This window comes from Dermochelys coriacea, chromosome 2 (assembly GCF_009764565.3).
Source record: "Dermochelys coriacea isolate rDerCor1 chromosome 2, rDerCor1.pri.v4, whole genome shotgun sequence".
NCBI classification, from domain to species: Eukaryota; Metazoa; Chordata; order Testudines; family Dermochelyidae; genus Dermochelys; species Dermochelys coriacea.
In genome coordinates, this window is record NC_050069.1 from 168,733,551 (window position 1) to 168,756,395 (window position 22,845).

The 22,845-nt window shown below is 39.5% G+C and overlaps 1 protein-coding gene across 1 annotated transcript in view; it reads right to left on the bottom strand.

Moving 5' to 3' along the window:
* The window catches only part of ABCA13 (ATP binding cassette subfamily A member 13), a 293,932-nt gene that overhangs the window by 243,952 nt on the left and 27,135 nt on the right, over positions 1 to 22,845 (bottom strand). Inside the window, 9 exon segments of the mRNA XM_043507121.1 lie at positions 699 to 813; positions 2,536 to 2,675; positions 3,875 to 4,080; positions 4,487 to 4,663; positions 4,901 to 4,995; positions 7,975 to 8,102; positions 14,178 to 14,377; positions 14,789 to 14,953; positions 20,493 to 20,626. Coding sequence (XP_043363056.1) covers positions 699 to 813; positions 2,536 to 2,675; positions 3,875 to 4,080; positions 4,487 to 4,663; positions 4,901 to 4,995; positions 7,975 to 8,102; positions 14,178 to 14,377; positions 14,789 to 14,953; positions 20,493 to 20,626 — 1,360 coding nt within the window.

Below are 22,845 nucleotides of genomic sequence, written 5' to 3' on the forward strand. Positions count from 1 at the left end.
TGAGTGCACATCCTCTATTGCACTTACGCTCATTCTTTCTATTTCACAGGTTAAGAAATAAGTCAATATTTAGCAGCCATACAGAGCAAGAAAACTGCATAATGTGAAACTAGGTTCACAGAGGGTGGAATATAATGTAGCTAATGCTTACCTACGGCCCGCAATTACTGTGACTAGGTTTACAGACACCACCAGGCATGTCATTTAAAATTTACTTTTCACAATTAAGTGTGCCATTAATGTATTTAGAATCACAGAAATGCACTGGCTGCCCTGAATCTGCTCCCTGATGGAAATGTTATGCAACAGTGTTGATTAAATGGATTTTACTGTACCGTTCAAGTAGACATGACAGCCCTGTCAGTAATTTAGTGGGGGGGGGGGAAGAGACTCCAATATAATAGTACATTAGTGTCTTCCAAGAGCCTGTTACACTGGTTACATGTGGTAATATGCAGGCCGCAAAGAGCTGTTTTATTAAAGCTTTTGAATACGGCCACAAAGATATAACCTTCTGTGATCCTACATAGGATAGTATTTCTTATTGGTAACGTAGAAATGCTAACCATCTCCTTAAAATGAGAAAAAATAATCTAATTTAACATTACAAAATATCTAAAATACAGGGGAAAAAACTCCACCATGCTGTTCTGGAAAACAGTTGAGGGAAGTATTGACATTGAATTAGTTTAACTTACCTGGACCATGAAATTAATGGGGAATTTGATAAGTTTTGCAGAAATGCTAAGTAACTATCAATGATGGCCTTCAGATTGAGCTGTTTTCCAGAACAGAGAGATGCTTCAGTATCATCTGCAGAGAAAATACATTTTATAATTTAAAAGGAGATGTATCATGCATTGTCTTGTCAATATACAACTAGATGCAGGCTGCCATGCAGCAGAGAGAAGCAAAGTGAACACTGTTCAAAGGCCCTATCCGAATCCCACTGAATCATTGCAAAGATTCTCACTGAGTTCAGCAGTTGGATCAGAAAAGAAGAGAATTACAGCTACATCCTGTGACACTCCTACAGAAATCCAGAAATTATATTCTTCAAAGAAGAAAAGATACGACACTTTTAATAAGGGCATTTTGATACCAAGCAGCATTGAATGGTTTAAAAGGACTGTGATAGAGAGTCAATAAATATCAGACCTGCATAAAACACACCAATGATAGCCAACTCATCACAGAAAGACACGAAGATATATTTTGAATTAAATATCAAGTGCAAAGCTACTGTAAAATGAAGATTGATTTTTATTATTGAAATATATCCTGAATGTCTCCCTCCAGCCAGGGGAAAGGAATTCAGCACAGCAATAACTTTTCATTTCCTAGCACTTTAAAAAACAAAACACCTTATGAAATTCACAAGCACACCCTGGTTATCCTGTAGTGCCATCACAGCTTCCACAACTCTGAATTCCATGTAATCAATCATCTTGCTTTGTGGGATACTTTCAGGTCATGCCAGGTCATATCATAAGGAGGATTAAAAAAAAATCCAATAATGTAATACTTATTTTGGGGTCAAATTCTCTCAACAGCCTGCTTAGCAGCAGGGTATTCAGCGCTTATTTCTAATTAACTGTTTTTGTTAGAGCTTTGCAGTTTAATTGAGAGACACTGATTAAGAACTATTTGGAAAATGTGTCAATGGGCTGAGCAAACAGCGTCTTTCAAAACGTGTGCAAACATGGACAGTGAATTTAGGTGAAGGAACAGTGGTAGGGAGAGAAATTGAAGGAAGCAGGTGGCTGATATTAGAGTGGGCCATGTATTGGAGGTGCTTGGGGCTATCTGAGCACTTTCAAAATCCAGCACTAGAAATGCTGCGGATCTAACTGCTCTTACTAAAAATAGTAACTAAAGCATTCACAGTATGAGTCAGACTCAGAAATAGATTTCCTGTTCAAAAAAAATTTTCAAAAATTTCAGAATGCTTTTGTGCTCCACGCCACGACAAAACCAAGACCTACTGGAAAAAAATTATGAAAAACAAGGGAGGCACTCCCACCCCAGAACTGCCAAGAGCTAAGCGATCAAGGCATTTACCTTGGATGTGGGAAGGAGATCCAAGTTCCAGTCCTACCTGCTTCAGAAAAGGAACTTGGAACCTGGGTCTCACCCATCCCAGGTGAGTAGTCTGGGCTACTGGCTATTCTGAGATCTCAGTCTCCCTCTGACCAGAAATTCCTTTCAGGTATTGAGAAACCTTCCTGAAGGTTTCGACAAATCAACATATTACGACAAAAGAATGTTTTGTTGAAAGATTCCCACACAACTTTAAATCACCGCTGATCTACACTGGGGTAAGAGAGTGCAGACTCAGACCCCTGTATGTTCTGGATTTTTCCTCAGCTAGCAGTTTAACTACTGATTTAATCATAAGAGAGACAGCTTTCTTGAAAATAGAAATGTACACATAATGAAACTGCCTGTTTCTTTTTTGAGTACTGTACCGTGAGAAGCATACAGAACCTTTAGAAGCAAAGAATTTGTTGTGGCAATAACTAGTTGTTTCCTTACTTGAGTAACCTCTGGTGAAACCTTCTTCCTTGTTCGCATATTGAGCTATCTCACATGTTCTCCTAACAAATGTTGTTAAGTCCTTCCAATATGGGTCTTCCTCAAAAGCAAACCATATTTCTTCAAGTGTATGAATAACCCTGAAATGACCAAGGATATATCATCATCAGAATGTTGATTTTCTGAAGTAAAATTACTGGGTTGAGCACACACGGTTCTGCTGTTTGGTTAGAGCTAAATCCTGCTGTGTTTTACTTGTACTAGCTGTCCTATTGACTTCAGAGCAACTATCACAGGAGTAAGGCAAGCAGGGCTCATGGCCAGCTTCTGCTCCCACTGGCATCAAGGGCAAAACTCCCATTGATGTCCATGTGAGCAGAACTGGGCAGCTGTCTTCAGTGCCACACAAGTTGTTGATCAGATGGAAAAAGTACAAATAATTCAAGAAATACTAACAATTAGTTTATCTGAAAACATGGCATTCTAAAACTGTTCCAGTCTGGGAGGGAAGTGCATCTTCCTGATTATAAATACTTACTTTACATTAATCATCCACCATTTTGTCATTCAAAAAAAGATAAATCAGTCAAAACAATAGCCAACATTCGTGTGTGTCCTACATAAAAACAGCACTTTGTAGAGCCAACTGAGGTGACACATGGGCCCTCTGTTTGTCACACTCTATTGCCAGGGTTATGCTGTAATTATCTGTGAGGCTGGTGATCAAATGAGAGAAGCAAACAAAACACCCCAGTCAATTTCTAATTCATTTAGAAACATGTAGGGGGCAAAAAATCAATTTTCTAACAAATGGAAAACAAAAATGAGACAGTAATAAATTATCGAATATCTAAAGGCTAGGACAAGCAATGGGCTTGTTCCTGCTGCCATTTAAATCAATGGGCTTTCTGGCAGGGACTTCAATGGAATTAGGTTTGGGCCTAATGGAGACTTAAAAAATAAACCAACCTCCTCTATAGCATAGCTTGATGCTGCAAATACTTATGCACAGGAGTATCTTCATGCAATGGATGGGATGTTACATTCTTAAGTATCCGTAGGACTATACTCTCAGAAAGTACCTGACAGTAACCATGTAGTATATATATAACTTTATTTTAACAATGTTATGCCTAGATTTAACTTTTGAGAGGAAATATAAAATCACTTCATATTTAAGCAAGTTTTCTTGATACAGCGCTGTATTCTGATCTCATTTACACTGATTCCACATTGGTGTAACTCCACTGATGTCAGTGGAGTTTCTCCCCAATTTAGATGAGTGTGAGAGAGAATACAATCAGGCCCTTTATTCATAAAAACATGTACGAGTCATTACAATGAGAAAAGTAGCTGCTCCTGACAAGAGCGGAAATAGACATCCTCCCCAGATGGTGTCTTTGTGCTCAGCAACTGATTAATTTTACAGAAAGCAGCACTATTTTCAGTGAGCTGCTGTTCTATTTCTTGCCATCCCAAATATTCTTCCATCATTGAATCTGGCAGACTCTGTTCTCCACGAAGTACTTTCTGCAAAAGTAGGACCTTTGAAAATAAAGAAAGCAATAGTTTGTAACCAGTAAGCTATTAAAAGGGAAGATTTTTTTTGAGACTTGGGCCCTGTCTCGTATACTAATGTAACTTCATTGACTTCAGTAGAACTATTCCCAAATTATATAGGTGTAGGCAAGATTGAGAGACGAGAATCAGATCCTCAATCTTTTCTCCTTCTGGGATGTCCTGGCAAGGTGGCTCATCCAAATTGTCATAGGAACAGAAGAAACACACAGGGATTGTATGAGTATTACCACAAATTTATTATAAATAGTTTATTGAAGGTACTTTACTACTCCAGGCCATTCTGAAAGTACAAAATGAAGTAAACTGAGGATGCATTTCAGGTCTTAAATTAAATAAAAAAAGGAAAAAAAAGATATTTATAAATACTTACAGACTCCTTTATTGACTGGATTTGGTTGCTTAACTCAAAAGTCTCATTTGGATAGTTGTGATGGCACACAAAACCCGCTAAAATTTCTCTGACTTTTAAGTCCTGTGGAAGCTCAACAGCCTTCTCAAACATGGTGAGCAGATCCTGGCATGTACAGGACATGTTACTCATCAAGATCTAAAATGCAATTGATACACTATTACTGTGAAAATGGGAGGTTGATTTAATTCAACCCTAGCCAAACCACCCCACGACTAGAACATCTAAAATAAAAAGTAAACTAAGGCCAACAGACAGAATGGTGAACCACTTATTTTAGCAAGCATGATCTATACCAGGAACAAAAAGGAACCATTTTTAACCTGTAGATTTTATGCACATGGTTTAAAGACTATGAATAAAGTAATGACTTGCCTGTTTTAACTCCAAAAAGAGTGCTCCAATGTCTAGATGCATGAGCCCATCTCTTTTAATAAAGGGTGTCATTTTTTCCAGGTTATGTACAACTTCTGTAAGACATTTATATATTTTTTCAGGAAAAAGAAATCACAGAATCATAGAATATCAAGGTTGGAAGGGACCTCAGGAGGTCATCTAGTCCCACCCCCTGCTCAAAGCAGGACCAACACCAACTAAATCATCCCAGCCAGGGCTTTGTCAAGCTGAGCCTTAAAAACCTCCAAGGATGAAGATTCCACCACCTCCATAGGTGATGGAATATTTATCCGTGTGACTCAGAATGTGCAGTTCTTTGATGTGCTATAAAAGAGAAACCTACCTTCTGGAATATGCATGAAACACGACATAATGTAAGTGTAATACCCCTATACTGGGCTCGATTATGTGCATTGATAGGGAAAGCACAAAGAGCCTTCTCCACCCCCCTTTGCAGGAGGTGTGTATACAGCTGCATTCTTTGCACTCACAGAAAGCAAGGACTACTCTTGACTAGCATCCACACCAAGCCTGGTGGGAGGGAATGAGTCCAAGGCTCTGCTTCCACTCCTAAATCCAGCCAGCACTGCTGCCTCTGTTTGGCTGGAACACATACACAGTACCTCTGTGGCACAATAGCCATGCTCTCCTGGAACTCTGGGAGACATTGTGCAATGCCTGCTCTGGTGGAGAAGCTCCCAAGGCTCTATGCTAGCTGCAACATTGGATCTGTACTACACGAGGGTCCTCCAACATTCAGCAATCCTCCTCGGGCCAGCTGCTCTAGCTTCCAGACCTTTTTATACTACTGGAGCTGTACAAAAATCACCCCAATACCCCCCAAAACTGGGACCCAAATGGCCATATTGTACAGTGCAGTAGGCTACAAAAAGCAGTTGCATTCAGATTCCATTCCCTGCAGTTCTCTTCTCTGACACGAGTTACACTGGTGCAGCTCCACTGACTTAAATAGAGTTCCTGGTGATTTATACTGGTGCAAGAGGAGCGATGGACTGTATGACAACTTCTTTGATTATGAGTACTGCGTACAGAGGAACATGTATTACTGATGGGCATTTAGCCACCAAAAAGCTTTCATGAAATATTCGTTCCCTAAGCACAATCTTAGAGCTGTGCCCTTACAAGTGTTCTTTTCAAAGAAGCTACATCCTTTCCGACACCTTAGAGAAGTTAATTCTCCAAATCCATAGATGGTATAATCAACATAGCTCTATCAATATCGGTGCAGCTACACCAATTACATCAGGATCTGGCCTAAAATATTTCAAATTATACATCTGAAAAAAAAAAAAAAAGACTACAGGCATGACCCTGAATTTCTTGGAGGTGCACAATAAGTCAGGACTATTACTACTACTACAAGTTATTTTTATTACCACAGCACATGTAATTATTTTTATTACATAGGAACCCCAGTCATAAGGACAAGGACCCTATAGTGCCGGATGCACAATACAGAACAAAAAAAGACTGTTCCTGCCCTAAAGAATTTATATTCACAGCTTGCAAAAGCCAATTAGCAATTATTTTAAATTAGTTTATGGGCCTAATCCTGATATTATTTACAATACGTCAGTTTTACAGTGGTTTCACTCCACTGACTTCAGTGGAGTTATCCTGATTGGTAGTGGTGTAACTGAAGTTAGAAATATAAAGTGCCCGATTCTGAACTAAATTTCGTTTCTTAAAATTGTGCTTCTACTTTGAAAAGTGATTATGTAAAGAAAGCATTTACTTCCTCACCAGGCCTGCTGTCTGTTGTACACTCAGAATCATGTTGCCTGTCTTTAGTAGCTAAAATACATTTTCACTGCTTTTCCCCCCACAAAGCCAACACAGCTAAGACATTGACTTGGATTATACTTTTTTCTTGTGCATCAGCAAGAGAGCAGTGTACTGAATTTCAATTACATCAGCTACAAACCAATAATGGTAACAGTAATAGAGATATCACTGATGCTATAATTTGAAGAAATAGCCACTATTATCACTGAGAGCATAATGTGACCTGTAAAACCTTTATATCTGATAATAGTGCACAAGGAGGAAACTCTTGACTCAGAGCCTTGCTTGATTTTGCAAACACTTTTATATGTAACCTGAGCACATGTGATTTGGAAGTCATTGAAACAATATAATTATACATATTTTAAAATCATTTTTCAGAATAGAATTGTACTTGAAAGACACTGAAAGTTGATTAATTAATGTAGAACTTAAAATTGACTAAAGTAGAGTCATCTGAAAATATAAAAAAATCCGACATAGCTATTTACAGTCATAAAAGAAATACTCTAAATCTGAAATGTTCACACGGTATAGGCAGTAAGAACAGTTATCAGATATAGCCCACAGACAGGGAAAAGACTTATAAAACAATAGGGATGGGCCTGAGCCTCAAAGGTCAGAGCCGAATCCAGATCTAAACTCCCCAAGTGTGTTCATATCCAGGGTTTCGGTACAGCTACACAGACCCAGCCATAGACCTTGGACTAGGATCCAGATCAAAACACAAAACTGTGGTCAAATACAGGGTTGTTCAGATCAGGAAATCTTGTTCAGATCCACTTTTGTAGGAGACAACGTATTTTATAAAATTACAATTATTCACCTCTTCATGAATTCAATCCTTGAAAAACAGAACATATCCTACTACACAGGCATGTGTTCATCAGGATGAAAGCAGATTACTGATAGAGCTATACAGTTACTCGTTTACTAAACTTGTAGAATGAATATGTGTGTGTATACATATATATAGATATATATATATATATACACACACACACACACACACACACACAATATATATAGATATAGATATAGATATAGATATAGATATATAGAGATATATATAGATAGTGCTTTACCATTAAGAGGAATGAAGTTTGAAAAACTCTAGAGACACTGGAAATATATTAGCATGGAATGTATGACACAGTCTGAATGCTTTCCTAGATGTAGAATGCTATTGATAAATGCCATGGCAGCCATTTGAGAGCTGGTGAAAAGTAACTACAGTGCAGTTTTACCTTTAGTGAAATATAATTTTTGGATTATTACATTCCTTATAGCTCCATCTACCATAAGCAGTCTCTTCATAACAGGCCATTGAGGCAACCTCTGAATCACAGTCTGCAGTTTCTCCAGATACAGGTTTCTGTAGGCAAAAATAGAATGGAAAGTTCAACGTGTCACCAAGAAGGATGCAGTACTGAAGAATGACCTTATTTTTGTAGTGTATTTATCTTCATATCATGTATTGTGTTTGCAGATGTGGTACATCTTGATTTTAGTAAGGCTTTGGACACAGTCCCACAAAAATCTAGGAAAATGACGTATAAATGAAATTACTATAAGGTGGGTGCACAGCTATTTGAAAGTCAGTACTCAAAGAGTAACTGTCAGTGGTTCACTGTCAACCTTGGAGGACTTACCTTGGGAAGCCCAGCAGGGCTCTGGCCTGGATCAGACACTATTCAATATTTTCATTAATGACTTGGATAACAGGATGGAGAGTAAGCTAATACAATTTTCAGCTGACCCCAAGCTGGGAGGAATTGCAAGTACTGTACTGTGGAGGATAGGATTAGAATTGTAAAAAGCTTGATACATTGGAGACTTGGTCTGAGATCAAATCAGATGAAATTCAATAAAGACAAGGGTAAAGTACTACACTTAGAAAGGAAATCAAATGCACAACATACAAAATGGGGGAACCAGTAGTTAGGCAGAAGTATTGATGAAAAAGACCTGGGGATTATAGTGGATCACAAATTTTATATGAGCCAATAATGTGATGCAGTTGCAAAAAACACAAATATAATTCTGGAATGTATTAACTGAAGTGTCATATGGGATTAAATTACTTTTCACATTTATTAAAGAGCAGCAGGTTTAATCCCAGAGACATCCTTCCTCCCTTTTAGAACATTCAGGGGATGGCATTTTCCACAAGATATATTTTACTACATGGGTGTTCATGGTATTTTAAATGAAACACTTCTGCGCCTGGGGATCTTCAAGAGGCAGCTCCCCAAAAGGGGATTATGGGACAGAATGAAGGGCTGGTACCTTCCAAGTTCTATCCCCAATTTTATCAAATGGTTTTACATGCCACTTAAACAATTTAGTTATAAGTAGGTAAATATCAGTATTTCCAATTTATAAAAAGGGAAAGTGTGGTGCAAATTTAAGTTAGCCATGTTCACACACCAACAATGTCAGATGCAGAACTACAATATCTCTCTCTTCATTCCTCATCTTGTGCTTTATCTAAACACTATAGTGCTCCTCAGGCAAATTTAGCCTTCTGAGCCTCAGTTTCCCCAATCCATAAAATCTGGATACCACTACTTAGTTACCTCCTTTCTATGGCTGCAGACACGTTAACTCCTGTATAGTAACTTTTATATTTTGCCTGTGGAAAGCAGTATTGCCCCCATTTTACAATGGGGAAAACCAGCTCCCTAAAGCCTCTGTTTGTTACAGGTAACTTAACAGGGTTGTATTTTAGCTTGTGCCATGAATTGGAATTCTTGAAATGAATGAGCAATCAATTCTTTAGAGAGCTGCAAGCTTCTGTTCACATGCGGTCTGTTGTTTTGAGAATTGTAGGCATCCCTAAAGCACTAAGGTGGATTTCAATTAGCCCAGTGACTGATTGCTAATAGGATAATTCTATTGGACTGGAAGAATACAAAATAATATATATATATATTAAAATATAAAGTATTTGCAGAGTTGCATGCACTACTCAAGAATCTCAGGGTAAGTATTATTCCTTTTATTCTTAAACTTGCATAATTATAACAAGAGATTTAGAGCCTGATCCTGCATACACTTATGTGCATGAATAATCTTGCACGTGAGTCTATGGATTGAATAAGATTACTGTTTCTGTTTGCTGGTATTTGTACTTGCATGTGTTATTGGGTATAATTTTAAAGATTCAAGCCTCAATTCAGCAAAGCACTTAAGCACATGCTTCAGTATCATTAATTTCAATGAGTCTTCAGGAAGTGCTTAAGTGTTTTGCTAAATCCGTTTTTAGGTGCACTCTTTGGAGTTCATGCATTTTCTTTTTTCAGCAGGTGAGTTCAATTTCAGATTCTTAATAGTTTGAGAGTATATAATCGCTCTGAGATAAAAATTAAAAAGTAACAACTCAAAAAACAACCCTCACCACACCTCTAAAGACACCCAAATAAAACAAAATCAGTGCTTAAAGATTCATTGGAATGCTAACATGAATATTCAAACTAATCTCAGTTTTAGATGGTGAATGTCAGAATGAATTCCTTTGCCTCATGATCCATTCAGGCTACAGAATGACGCAGTCTGTGGTGTTTTAGCAAACTCACTAGTCTCAGCAACATTAAGGGAGGAAAAGAAAAAGTTTTGCACTTTTGGAATTTACCTTTCAGTTCAAGAGAGAAAGAAAAAGAATGAGAGTCTCTCAAGGTTCTTAAATGGCCTTGTCACAGGATAGCTGGTCTGTGTAGACGGAGCCAAGATGCCCTGGACTGGAGTAGGTGAGCCTAATCCAGCTAGCTAAAGAGGCTGGGCTACACCTGAACCTATAAAGGGCTGCTACTCTGCAGCTGGGAACAGACAGAGCCATGAGGAGCAAAGCCATGCTGGAGTGGCGCTAACTCATGGGTCCCTGGAACAAGGAGCTCAAGGAAGCAACCCCACGGCTGCGGCTCCAGGAGGGGAGCAGAGCTGGAGTGCCAAAGACCCCTAGCAGCAGTGGCCCTAAAGCCTGGGGGCCAGGTATTGAGCTGAGAGTATGTTCTGTTTGTTGATTAACCTTGGGTTATAAAAATAAACCTTGACTGAGGGTGGGCATGACCACACATGCTGGAGTTGGGAAGCAACAACAGGCCCTGGTGACAGGCCCCCATTACCTTAGTATTGAGCACCTCGCAACCTCTCTATTAGGTAGGGAAGTACTATTAGCCCCATTTTACAGATAGAGAACTAAGACACTAAGGGAACAAGGAATTGTCCCAGGTCACATAATAAACCTGGCATGGAATAGGGGACTTGAATCCACATCTCTCAAGGGTCAGGCCACCAAACTAACTACTGGACAATTCTCTCTCTCTCAGATTACCCTCCTTCTCTTAATCTAGAACAGGGGAAGCCCAATTATTTTTTGTCAAGGTCCAAATTTCTTGGTCAAGGTATAGTCAAGGTCTGGACTACAGAGAAACATTTTTCACAGTGCAACAACAATAAGTAAATAAAAAGATTTCACCGTCCATTCAAAAGTGTCTGGCGGCCTGCTTATTGACATTCACTGATTTTGAGTAATGAAGCCATTTCATGAGGGAATAAAATTAAACAATTTGGTTTTATTTATACACAGACGGACACATAAAATTCCTTTCCTAACTTCCTAACCTATTTGAAGTACTTCAAATAGTGATAGTGATGTCGGGCACACAGCAATTCCTCGCATATAGGGACCTTCATGTTCAGGTTGTATGTTGTTTAATTTTTCCCGTGAATTTCATGGTGTTTATTACAACAACAAAAACAGGTGAAAATGGATGCAAAAAAACCCTTATTTTTTCTGGGTAAATATTGGCATTTATTTTGGTGGAGAGAAGGATGTGAAAAAAGTATTTAGTAGATCAACGGTTTAATGAACAGAATTCAATGTGGTTTGCTGCAGAACTAAAACAGAACTCAAAACTCAATGCCACCTCTGAGTTTAAGAAAACAATCTCTCTCTAATCCCCAAATAAAACTTTTCATTTGAATAAACAGTTTACTGTTGCAGACTTACAAGTATTAGCCTATACATATTTGCATTTAATAATTTGGCCACACCATTTGCAGCACGTACATTCAACTTCACTCTTTTCTCCTTTTTTGTTTTGTTTTTTAAACTTTTGAATGCTTTCTTGTGTTCTGAAATGTATTCCGATACAGATTTTTGTTTTCTTCACATTCTAGTGTGTCAAATATTTAAACTGTTATCTGCTAACAGCTTGAAATGTGTGCATGGTGGGCATGAGATTTATCTGTACACTCAGATGTGCACACTTAGAGCTTGAATGTGTGCCTGTTTGTTTACTGTGTGTATCTTCTAAACAATACATAGACTTACTTCAACAGGCAGCTTTGCATATACACAGACTACTGTATTATCCGTAATACATATATCTCATGCAATGTATTGTATTTTCCTAATAAAACAAGTTATTTTTTTCTATATTTGAATGATACAAAAGTAGGGTGAAAATCAGAAGAAAAAGAATAATACTTTTTGTAAAACTTGGAATTTTTTCTATAAAAATCGGTTTAAACTGAAAACAAAGAGGCTTACTCACACAGATTAAAAACTGTATTATGGGTAATAAACACTGGCCACACACTGACACTTTTTGAAGTCCTTAATCACAAGACTGATCTCTCTCCCATTCAGGAGGCCACAGAGGGACCATCTGCAGAGGCACCTCTACATTCCCATCATCAGAGACTAGTGCTAATGGATGCCAAGTGACCAGAGAGGGAACTTCTAAGAGACTCCTCCGGGCTTCCCAGTTGGGTGTCACTGTGAACCTCTGGGAGCTATGAAAAGAGTGCTCCATTGGAGACATTCTCCTTTTCTAGCAAAAGGTTTCAGTTACCCCAGGTAATCAGCCAGTGAGGTCACCTTGCAGAATATGGAAGAGTCATTTGGTGATGGCCTGCGGGATTCACTATACATTTGGCAGCAGTTGCAATGCCTGGAATCACCAGGGGCTAAACCCTGCAGTCCTGCAACCCAGGCTAACTACCACTGCTCTCTTGTCTTGCTGCACTAATTGCTAGTGCCTGTGTATACACAGACAACTCAGATATTTAATATGAGGCTGATCAACAGCAAATGCAGCTCCCTCCAAATCAATGCTGAAAGTAAGTAAAAGAGCAAAGCTGGGACACAAGTGACCACATCCAGGAGAGAGAAGCTGGGTAACACTAAAGTGGATGGCAGTCGTAGTGAGGGAAAGCAGTTTGGCAGCCAAGAGATTTGAAGTAAATATGAAATGAACGGTGAGGGCTTTTACCCAGGTGATGATGGGTTTAAAACATCTCTCTACTAATAAACTAAACTTTAAAATATGTTTCCGTATCTCTTGCTCCCCCAGACCTAATAGACAATCCTTCCACAATATCCGGTCTGCCAGCGTTCTGGATGCCACTGTAGTCTCAGCCCCCTATATGCCTTCCCTAGATTCATCTCCCTCTACTCTTCATTCCTTCCCTTCAATTTTGATTCCCTTGCCAATCTGAACACCTAGTCTGTTCTGGGACTCTGTGGACTTCCACAACAACTCTTAAGCTCTGCTGTCTTTCTTGCTAAACAGCTCTACGCCTCTTTGGATTAAATTGTATGCTAACAATTCTGACACTTTGCCATCCTCGAACCTACTCCACCACCCCACTCCTTTTAGCTCTCTGACAGGGTCTTGCCAATTTCTTCAGGAAGAATAAGGATATCACACAATGGGAAACCATACTCCTTAACATGTCCTCCAACCCTCTCTTCTTTCCAGGATATCCCTTCTAGGTCTTCTTCCAGCCTATCACTGTATCCCTTTGGCCTCCTTCTCCCAACCTCCTTGCCCATATCCCTTCCACCACCCTTTTCTATTACTGTCCAAGGGTATTACTGAACACCCGCAATTCTCCCTAATGTCAGTGGGAGTTGCGGGTGCTCGACAGCTCTCAAGATTTGGCCCTTAGCTTACAAGATCAGGTCCTAAATTCCCTAGGACAGGGATTTGTCAATTTTATGGTAGTTGTCCGTAAAGCACCAGACACACCAATGGTGTTACACAAATAAAATCATTAAAGTATCAGTAGCTTTTTCACCCTTAGTTACAGTAATAAGGTTCGACAAACATCTGTCAGGGATGGTCAAGGTACATTTAATCCAGCATCGGGGAGTAGACTAGATGACCTCGAGGTCCCTTCCAGCCCTATATTTCTATTTTAGTCAACCTCTGCATAAATTCACTGAGCCATTTTCTTTTCCATCCTCTTTGCCCAAATTAATATTCTTTTACAGCTTGTTTACAATATTAGTTTTAATAATAAACTGCTCAAAGAGTAATTTGTGTAAAAGCAAAAGCTTTACTAAAATTTTACGCTCTGATTATTACAGTTGACATTCTTGTAATTGAAGTAAAATCAATATAGCCCTATGAATATTGAAAATGGAGATGCATAAACTTACACATCCTGAGATTCATGATGTCTTTCTGCAAAGTTTGGTTCCACTTTCTCATTCACATGTTGGATCAGCATATTTATTCCTGAAAAAGTATTCCAGGCCTCACTGTCCTCTGGATATTGAGACACAAGATCAGCCATGCTTCTTCCAAGTTCAAAAAGGAATTTTTGAGACTCGCTGCTGTTTAACCACTGCTGAAATATCTAGCACAATAAAGGAGAAACAAACTTTCATTTATTACAGGATGGAAGCACCTCTCCATTTTCAGGGCCATCCCTTGAGTAGGACGAATCAGGGCGACCACTCCAGTGTGGGTGCATGGTCCTTCTACTGGCCCTCTACACAGAAGTGAATCTCACTCTCCAGGTGCTGTCAGGTTTCAGGCCTGAGCTCCAGTAATGAGGAGTTTTGATTAACTATTGGCTGGAGAAAGGATTTCCATTATTTTTCCACTGTAAGGACTCGCTAATCCTAACTGTGCAGTATGCCATTTTTAAAAACAAAATACAGTCAGCCTGTGGTCTTGAATATTGTCTAGCTCAATAAGGGCTAATGATTGACCAACAGTATATAAGCAAAATATGTATCATATCAGCTGTCCTATTAAAGCATACCTGCATGTAGAGTTTGATCTTGTTGACAGAATGGACAAGATAGATTTGGGCCTCAAGCCCTGCGGGGATACAGCCTCCTTCTTTATCCTCTTTGTTAGCTTTAAATTCTAACACATTGGACAGGACTGAGCACACAAACTGCTCCAGTGTGCCTTCTCTGGGAATCTGGCAGTGACAAAAGAAATAGATGAGCACACCAGAGACCACTCAGAATTATCACCCATATCATCTTACTTGTTGGAGAAAAAAGCAGAGCCGTGGGGCTGCTTTCAGGATGAACAAAGCCCAGTTATCACAATCTAGTGATCTGCAATAGAGACTGCAAATGTACTCTGAACATTTTGACAGGAAACACCCCAAAAAATCATTAGCCACTACCCAGTTGCGTGCATTTCTAGGCTGCTCTTCATTAGGGATTTTTGCATTGGTGTAGCTTGAAACCAAATAAATGATACTGGTGCAAGCCCCATTTTACACTAGTGCAGCATATGTCTCCAGGAATTTTGCACCGGAATAGCTATGCCAGTGTAGCTACACTGATGCAAAATTTACTGAGGGAAACGAGCCATTATATGGAAGATGGGATTGTTTGGGATAGATTACTAATTTATATATATTAGAAGTTAGTAGCTTGCGAAGGCTGCCAAATGTTCACCATGCTTTTTCCTCATGGAAAGTCAATCTGGCTTCTGTACAAAAAAAATCGAGGAATTTTCCCTGGGAAAATCCTTCTATTTCTTAATAATACCATTTCAAATCACTCTGTAAATACTGACTAACTCATCCTAACAATAATCCTGTAATCAGCCTTTTGAAATTCTGATTTTGGTCATCTGTGACTAGGGTAATACTGGAGATACTACAAAAAGTTTTGTTGGCGAGCCAGTTGGAACATTAGACAAGAAATTTGGGTCTTCATTCATCAATGCTGTGACTATTTGGGACTGACATTCACAATCCTATATATTTCTTTAAGTAGCAGCAAAGCAGTGGCTTAAGATTCCCAGTAACATAAGTGTAAAGTACATAGAGATTATTCCAGTTTTGTAGATGGCTAATCTGTGACACAGAAAAGTCAAGCGTCTTTATGGTCACACAGCAAACCAGTATAGCTGGGATTAGAACTCAGGGGCTCTTGGGCAATAGTCCCATGTTCAGTTCGCTAGATCACGCTGATCCTCAGTGACAAAACCCTTCCAAGAGCTCAGAGCCAAGTTTTTGATAATCTGGCCACTTCTTTAGGTACCTACATGGGAAGCTGTGTGTGCCAAGCTCCTTTGAAATTGGTCTCAAACTCTGCCTGGAAAGCAGCACTTAAGAAGTTTCTGAAGAGTACAACATATTCTAGCCCAACCACAAGACAGATTTGAAGCAGGAATTACTAGGTACAATATGATGTGGCTAGACAGGTCACACATGATCATATTGATCCTTTTTGGCCTGAAATTTTTTTATCTTCCCCAAAATTGGATTTTTTTTTTCTCAGAATAAGGAACACTTTTCTTTTCCACTATTTTCTCTCATGTGAATAGTCCCATTGAGTTGAACGACTAGATTACTAGAATTTACTCAGGAAAGGATTGGGTGAGTAATATGAAAAAGGACACCACATAAAAAAAATACAACAAAAACATATGTCTGAAATCAATTAAACTAAATGACAAAAAAAAATGTTTAGATGGACCCCATATTTGCTAATTTGTCACATTTGTATTTGATTTTAATATGTTAAGAGGGGAAATGAGTTTTATAAGAGCTGTTTGCCCTTCCTAACGAATGCTGTTTGCACTGACAGAAGAAATGAGACAAGAAAAGAGGAAAACATCCTCCATCAAGTTAACCACTCACAACAGGGAGAGGTCATATGCAGCAAAGGGCGAAAATCGGAGTTTTTCTGTAAACAGATTTTTAAAAGGGTTTACTATAACTAGGCTTTTCCAAAAGCTATGACATATCAAAGCAGTGCAGATATAATAGCTACAGTTCACCAAAGTGCCTAAACTTGCACATGCTAGCATGACCCGGGACAGCTGCCAGTGACCTTGGCGCCCGCATCAGTGGCGAGGCTGGGGGCAGGACTGGGGGCATGGTACTGTCATGCTGGAGGAACTGCCCAGCCAGGGCACTGGTTCCTGCAAGCAGCGGCCCGACATGCTGCTGCTTTCACTGCTGTGGTTTCTGGTAGAGCCCTGCAGCTCCACTGATATCGGATTTATATCCCTGGATATAAATTTTGTATACGCACAGGGCTCTGCTTGTCAACAGTTTACTGTTTGCCAGTAGAACAGAAACTGTGTAGACCCTACTTCACTGGGGTTCATTTATTTAAAAAAAAAAAAAAAAAAACTGGGCCCAAAATAAGCAGAAGATCTACCAGGGAGCATATTGTACATGGTAGCATTTATAACATTGACAATGTCTATCTAACATAACTTTAATCAGTCAACCTTTATTGTTGTGCATCTTTGGACTCATTTTCTTCTCTTTGATTCAAGATTTTAACCTTCCTTAATTAAGTGGCAACCTTCTAGATTAAACTACTAAACAATACCCACCTAAAGCAATCAAAATTTATACCAGTGAAGGGAGGAGGTGTTATTTTAATTACAATTATTTGGTCCCTGAAGTTTTCATCACATTAAATAGATGATCAACTAAATTAGCAATTGAATTAACTGGAAAGCAATGTATTTGCATTTCTTCTGAAAACAGAGAAACTGGAGTTCAAAGTGCATGAATATTAATGATTGATGAATGCAGAGAACTTCAAATTCAGGATTTAATCTGAAAGTTTAGAGGAACCAAACCTGAACCCTTCCCTTCTCTTCAGAACTGGAGTAACAGAGTTCTGTTCCGGGACAACATCACAATATGGTGAGTTTGCACTGTGACGCTGGCAGACCAGGTGCCAGCTCATGCCAAGGCCACTTGGCCTCACTGAGCATAGACAAATGCACAGCTGGAAACCAGTATGATTTGCATGTCTATTACAATAGATATTAGAGTTATAAGAATGTGCTTAAAAACTTCATGAGATGAGCGTATTAATCTTACCTATAATATCTGCATCCCTTGTAATAAGGTAATGTTTAAGAGTGTGCTCTGTAACTATAAAAAGGTTTGCTAAGACTGTAAACCCCTCCAGATATCCGAAGATTTTCAGGGCTCTACACCGGGGGCCAGGCTGAGGCTCCAAGGTACTCCTCCCCTCCCGCATCGGAGCCCAGTCGGGGAGAGCGACGTGGGCAGCTGGTGAGAGCCTGGGTCCCTCTACCTGCCCTGGGTGGGGAGGGGGAAGCAGTTCCTGTCCCCCAGACCCTCTGCTCAGGACAGGTGGAGGGACCCAGACTCCCCACACCTGTCCCCGATTCGGTTCTGGTGGCGGCGTGCCTCGGAGCCACAGCCCGGCCACGGTAAGAGTGTGCGGGCAGCTGTGGGAGCCACGGCGGACCCTCCACCTGCCCTGGGTGGGGGGCCCCAGCAACCCCTGGCCCTGCCCCCCAGACCTCCCACCGTCAGAGCCGTGCATGGATACACAATTTGTATCCGCATCCGCGCTGCTATCCGCACAAATGGTCTATGGATATAAATGGATACCCGCGGATTTGCATGGCTCTACACAATAGGTGTAATCTACTCCCCGACAAACGAAGGCCTATAGACACCAGACAAGTCATTGTAGAACATCAATGGACAAAAGACTTTGTTGATTGCTTCTCCCACACGCTTGGAGAGTATGTGCAGAAGCCATTGTTCCATCACAGCTTGAACGCTTGGGGAAGGGAATAAAAATTGCTGTTAAGGAGAAATTGTTATCCCTAATCTGCTTGAACATTTGAGGGGTAAAGATTTCTGAGCATAAGCAAGAGGTCCACGGCTGTTTAGCTTTGGTTAGCCCTCAAGGACATACAAAGCTTACATATTATAGCTACTGTCATCTTTTGGAACCTAAGACTGTATCTCATTTGTGTGTCTTATATTTACCTGCTTTAACCTTGTAAATAACTCATTTCTTTTTCCTACTTAATAAATCTTTAGTTAGTTTATTACAGGATTGGCACCAAGCACAGTCTTTGGTTGGAGATCTGAGGTACACCTGACTTGTAGTAAGTGACTGGTCCTTTGGGGTGATCTGGAGATTGTGATTTTTGGTGCCAAAGAATAGCAGGCTTGCTTGGATGGGAAAATAGACCCGAGTACTCAAGAGGATCATCTGTGACTCCATGTTCAGGTTGTTACAGTGCCTGAGTACACACTTGATACTTAATTGGTGAAATCTAATTCTAGAACACACATCCAATTTGAGGTTTCTGCCCTGGTTTGTGGCCAGTCTGCCCTGAGCTTAGCATCCATGTTCATGAGTCACTCCAGAAAGTTTGACAGAACCTCTTGTTTGCCCAGAACTTATAACTATACTATGATTTTTTTATTTGTTCTTTTAGGTATTCATGAACCATTACAATGTTTAATTCTTGACTATTTTCTCCCTACTAACATTATTAGAGAGGTTGTCATCTTTGCACCGAACGATTCACAGCCACGGGCTTTTTTCTTTAAACATTTAGATTCAGTTTTAACAATGTGGGATAAAGACTGAAGTATCATTTCTGAAAGCCCCTCTGTGAAGGGTAACAACAAAGATTGCAGACCCCCCTTCACCTTCATATTGGATGAACAGAGCTTGGCACAGAAACCTTTTTTTTTTTTTTTAAAGCAAACAGGCCTTTAAACAGCTCCATTTGCACAAGTGCCTGCTGAAGCTAATTGCATTTATTTTGATGGGAGCTGAGATGAGACAATTTGCAATCTTGTGGCTGCTGCATGAATTTCCATCATTGTTTCATTGTAACAGATATTTATTTAATTGGCACTTCAAAGACAATGCTGGGCAAACAGAAAACTGCTATTTTGGTTATTTTCCCCCCCCTCCTTTCATTTTGTTCTGCATATTATTTCAAAAACCCATCTTTTTAATAACATGCTTTGGCATGTCAACACTGCAGCTGGGAGGGTGCCTCCCAGAGCAGGTAGACCGACATGAGCTAGCTCTGCTCAAGCTAGCGCACTAAAAATGCAGCGTGGATATGGTGGTTCAGACAGCAGCCCAAGCACAATCCTGCCTGAGCCCCTGGGTACGTACTCGGGTAACTAGCCCAACCTGTCTCTGGTGCTGCTTCAGCCACACTGCTATTTTTAGCTTGCTAGCTTGGGCAGAGCTAGAGCTCTCTGTCTATTTGCACTGAAAAGCACCCTCCCTGCTGCAGTGCTATACCCATGTTTGATCTCAAGTTGCCTGTATCCCTTTAAGCTACTCCCCTTGTGGAGGATACAAAGAAAGAGAAGATATATTTGAAATGTTCTTTCCCATCTGTACCCTGTTTTTCTCTAAATAAAACATTCTCTCACTCCATTATAAATTGCTTCACCGATGATTGATGTTCTTCAAGAAGCTCATCATGTATCATGATGAAAATATTGGCTGAACAAAACCTGCAATGCTTTCATTCAAGTTTGTGGACGGAGGCTGGGCAGGTGTCATTCACCCACTATGAGATTATGCTGTCTTTTATGCAATGGCAATGTCTGCTAAGTAGCTACTTCTGAAAGACATTGCTTTAGCGTTTACAAGGGATGAAAAGCTTTCATTAGTTACAAAGGAAACAAACAGAACAAAAAAGGAACATTGACATTTTTAGAAGTTTACCTTTTTTAACTCTGCCGTATAGTTCAAGAATTTTTCAATATGAAGATCATCTAAACCAAATCTGGATTCAAGTTCCTCTTTGACTGCATGCGGATCCCACACAATATCCCAAAAAGTCAGGTTGTACAGAGAGCCTATAAGAAAAGATTAACTTACGTTATACATTTCCTACGTTTTCTGAATTTACCTTTCTAGTAACCAATCTCTGATAGGATCCATAAGTGACACTGTCACCTTTTTATGAGAGAGACCCTAAGATGGGAGCGTGTGCATGAGACAGACAGATATAGTTAATATGCACAATTTCACTAGAAGTCTGGTGAGTGGAGTTAATCTAACAGTATAAAGCAAATAGTACATTGATTGAATTTTGGTCTATTGTATTAGTAGCCAATACCAATTTTACCAAATTATTCAATATTAGAAGATACATCCCAAATAATAAAAGTACACAGTGAAGAGCTTTTACATTATTCAAGAAGGGACAGGGATAGTATTCATGATTCAATACCGGTCCTCCAGAATGCCAAAGCCTTCAGATTTTTAAACTATTCACAATTTTCACCCATCCTGAGACTTAAATAGGGTCTCAATGGGTAGAGGAGACGATGGTGTAGGGAGGAGGGGTTCAGATATATTAGGAACTGGAGAAACATTTAGGAAAGGGGGAGCCTATACAGAAAGTATGGGCTCTACCTAATGCAAAATGGAACCAGATTTCTGGCACTTAAAATTAAAAAGGTGGTAGAGCAGTTTTTAAACTAAGGGCTGGAGGAAAGTCGACAGGTGCGGAGGAGCACGTGGTTTGGACAGTGACATCTCTTAGGGGAGGATCTATTAATGGAGATTCTCTATGTCGTAGTAAGGAGGAGAGGATGAAAGATGATAAAATAAAAATAGGATCTGATGAGAAACAGTCAAAGGAAAAAAGTTCCATTCAATTACATCATGTAATAGCAGACAGCTAAAAAAGTGACAAATTTTTGAAGTGCTTATATATCAATGCTAGAAGTCTAAATAATAAGATGGGTGAACTATAGTGCCTCGTTTTAAATGAGGATATTGATATAATAGGCATCACAGAAACTTGGTGAAATGAGGATAATCAATGGGACACAGTAATACCAGGGTACAAAATATATCGGAAGGACAGAACAGGTTGAGCTGGTGGGGAAGTCGCATTATATGTGACAGAAAGCGTAGAATCAAATGAAGTAATAATCTTAAATGAAACAAACTGTACCATAGAATCTCTATGGATAGTAATTCCATGCTTAATAATAAGAATATAGCAATAGCAATATATTACTGACCACCTGACCAGATGGTGATAGTGACTGTGAAATGCTCAGGGAGATTAGAAAGGCTATTAAAATAAAAAACTCTATAATAATAGGAGATTTCAACTATCCCCATATTGATTGGGTACCTGTCACCTCAGAACGGGATGCAGAGATAAAGTTCCTTGATACCTTAAATGACTGCTTCTTGGAGCAGCTAGTCCTGGAACCCACAAGAGGAGAGGCAATTCTTGATTTAGTCCTAGAGGTGAGTATAGATGGACCACTTGGTAATAATGACCATAATTAAATTTAACATCCCTGTGGCAGGGAAAACACCACAGCAGCCCAACACTGTAGCATTTAATTTCAGAAAGCGGGACTACACAAAAATGAGGACATTAGTTAAACAGAAATTAAAAAGTACAGCACCAAAAGTGAAATCCCTGCAAGATACATGGAAACTTTTTTAAGACACCCTAATAGAGGCTCAACTTAAATGTATACCCCAAACTAAAAAACATAGTAAGAGAACCAAAAAGTGCCACAGTGGCTAAACAACAAAGTAAAAGAAGCAGCGAGAGGCAAAAAGGTATCCTTTAAAAAGTGGAAGTTAAATCCTAGTGAGGAAAATAGAAACAAGCATAAACTCCGGCAAATGAAATGTAAAAATATAATTAGGAAGGCCAAAAAAGAACTTGAAGAATAGCTAGCCAAAGACTCAAAAAGTAATAGCAAAAAAAATATTAAGTACATCAGAAGCAGGAAGCCTGCTAAACAACCAGTGGGGCCAATGGAAGATCGAGATGCTAGAAAAGCACTCAAGGACGATATCATTTAAATCAGCTTCTGTACCAAATGACTGGAGGATAGCTAATGTGATGCCAATTTTTAAAAAGGGCTAAAGTGGTGACCCTAGCAATTACAGGACAGAAAGCTTGACTTCAGTAGTGGGCAAACTGGTTTAAACTATAGTAAAGAACAAAATTGTCACAAAGATGAACATAATTTGTTGGGAAAGAGTCAACATGTTTTTTTATAAAGGGAAATCATGCCTCACCAACCTACTAGAA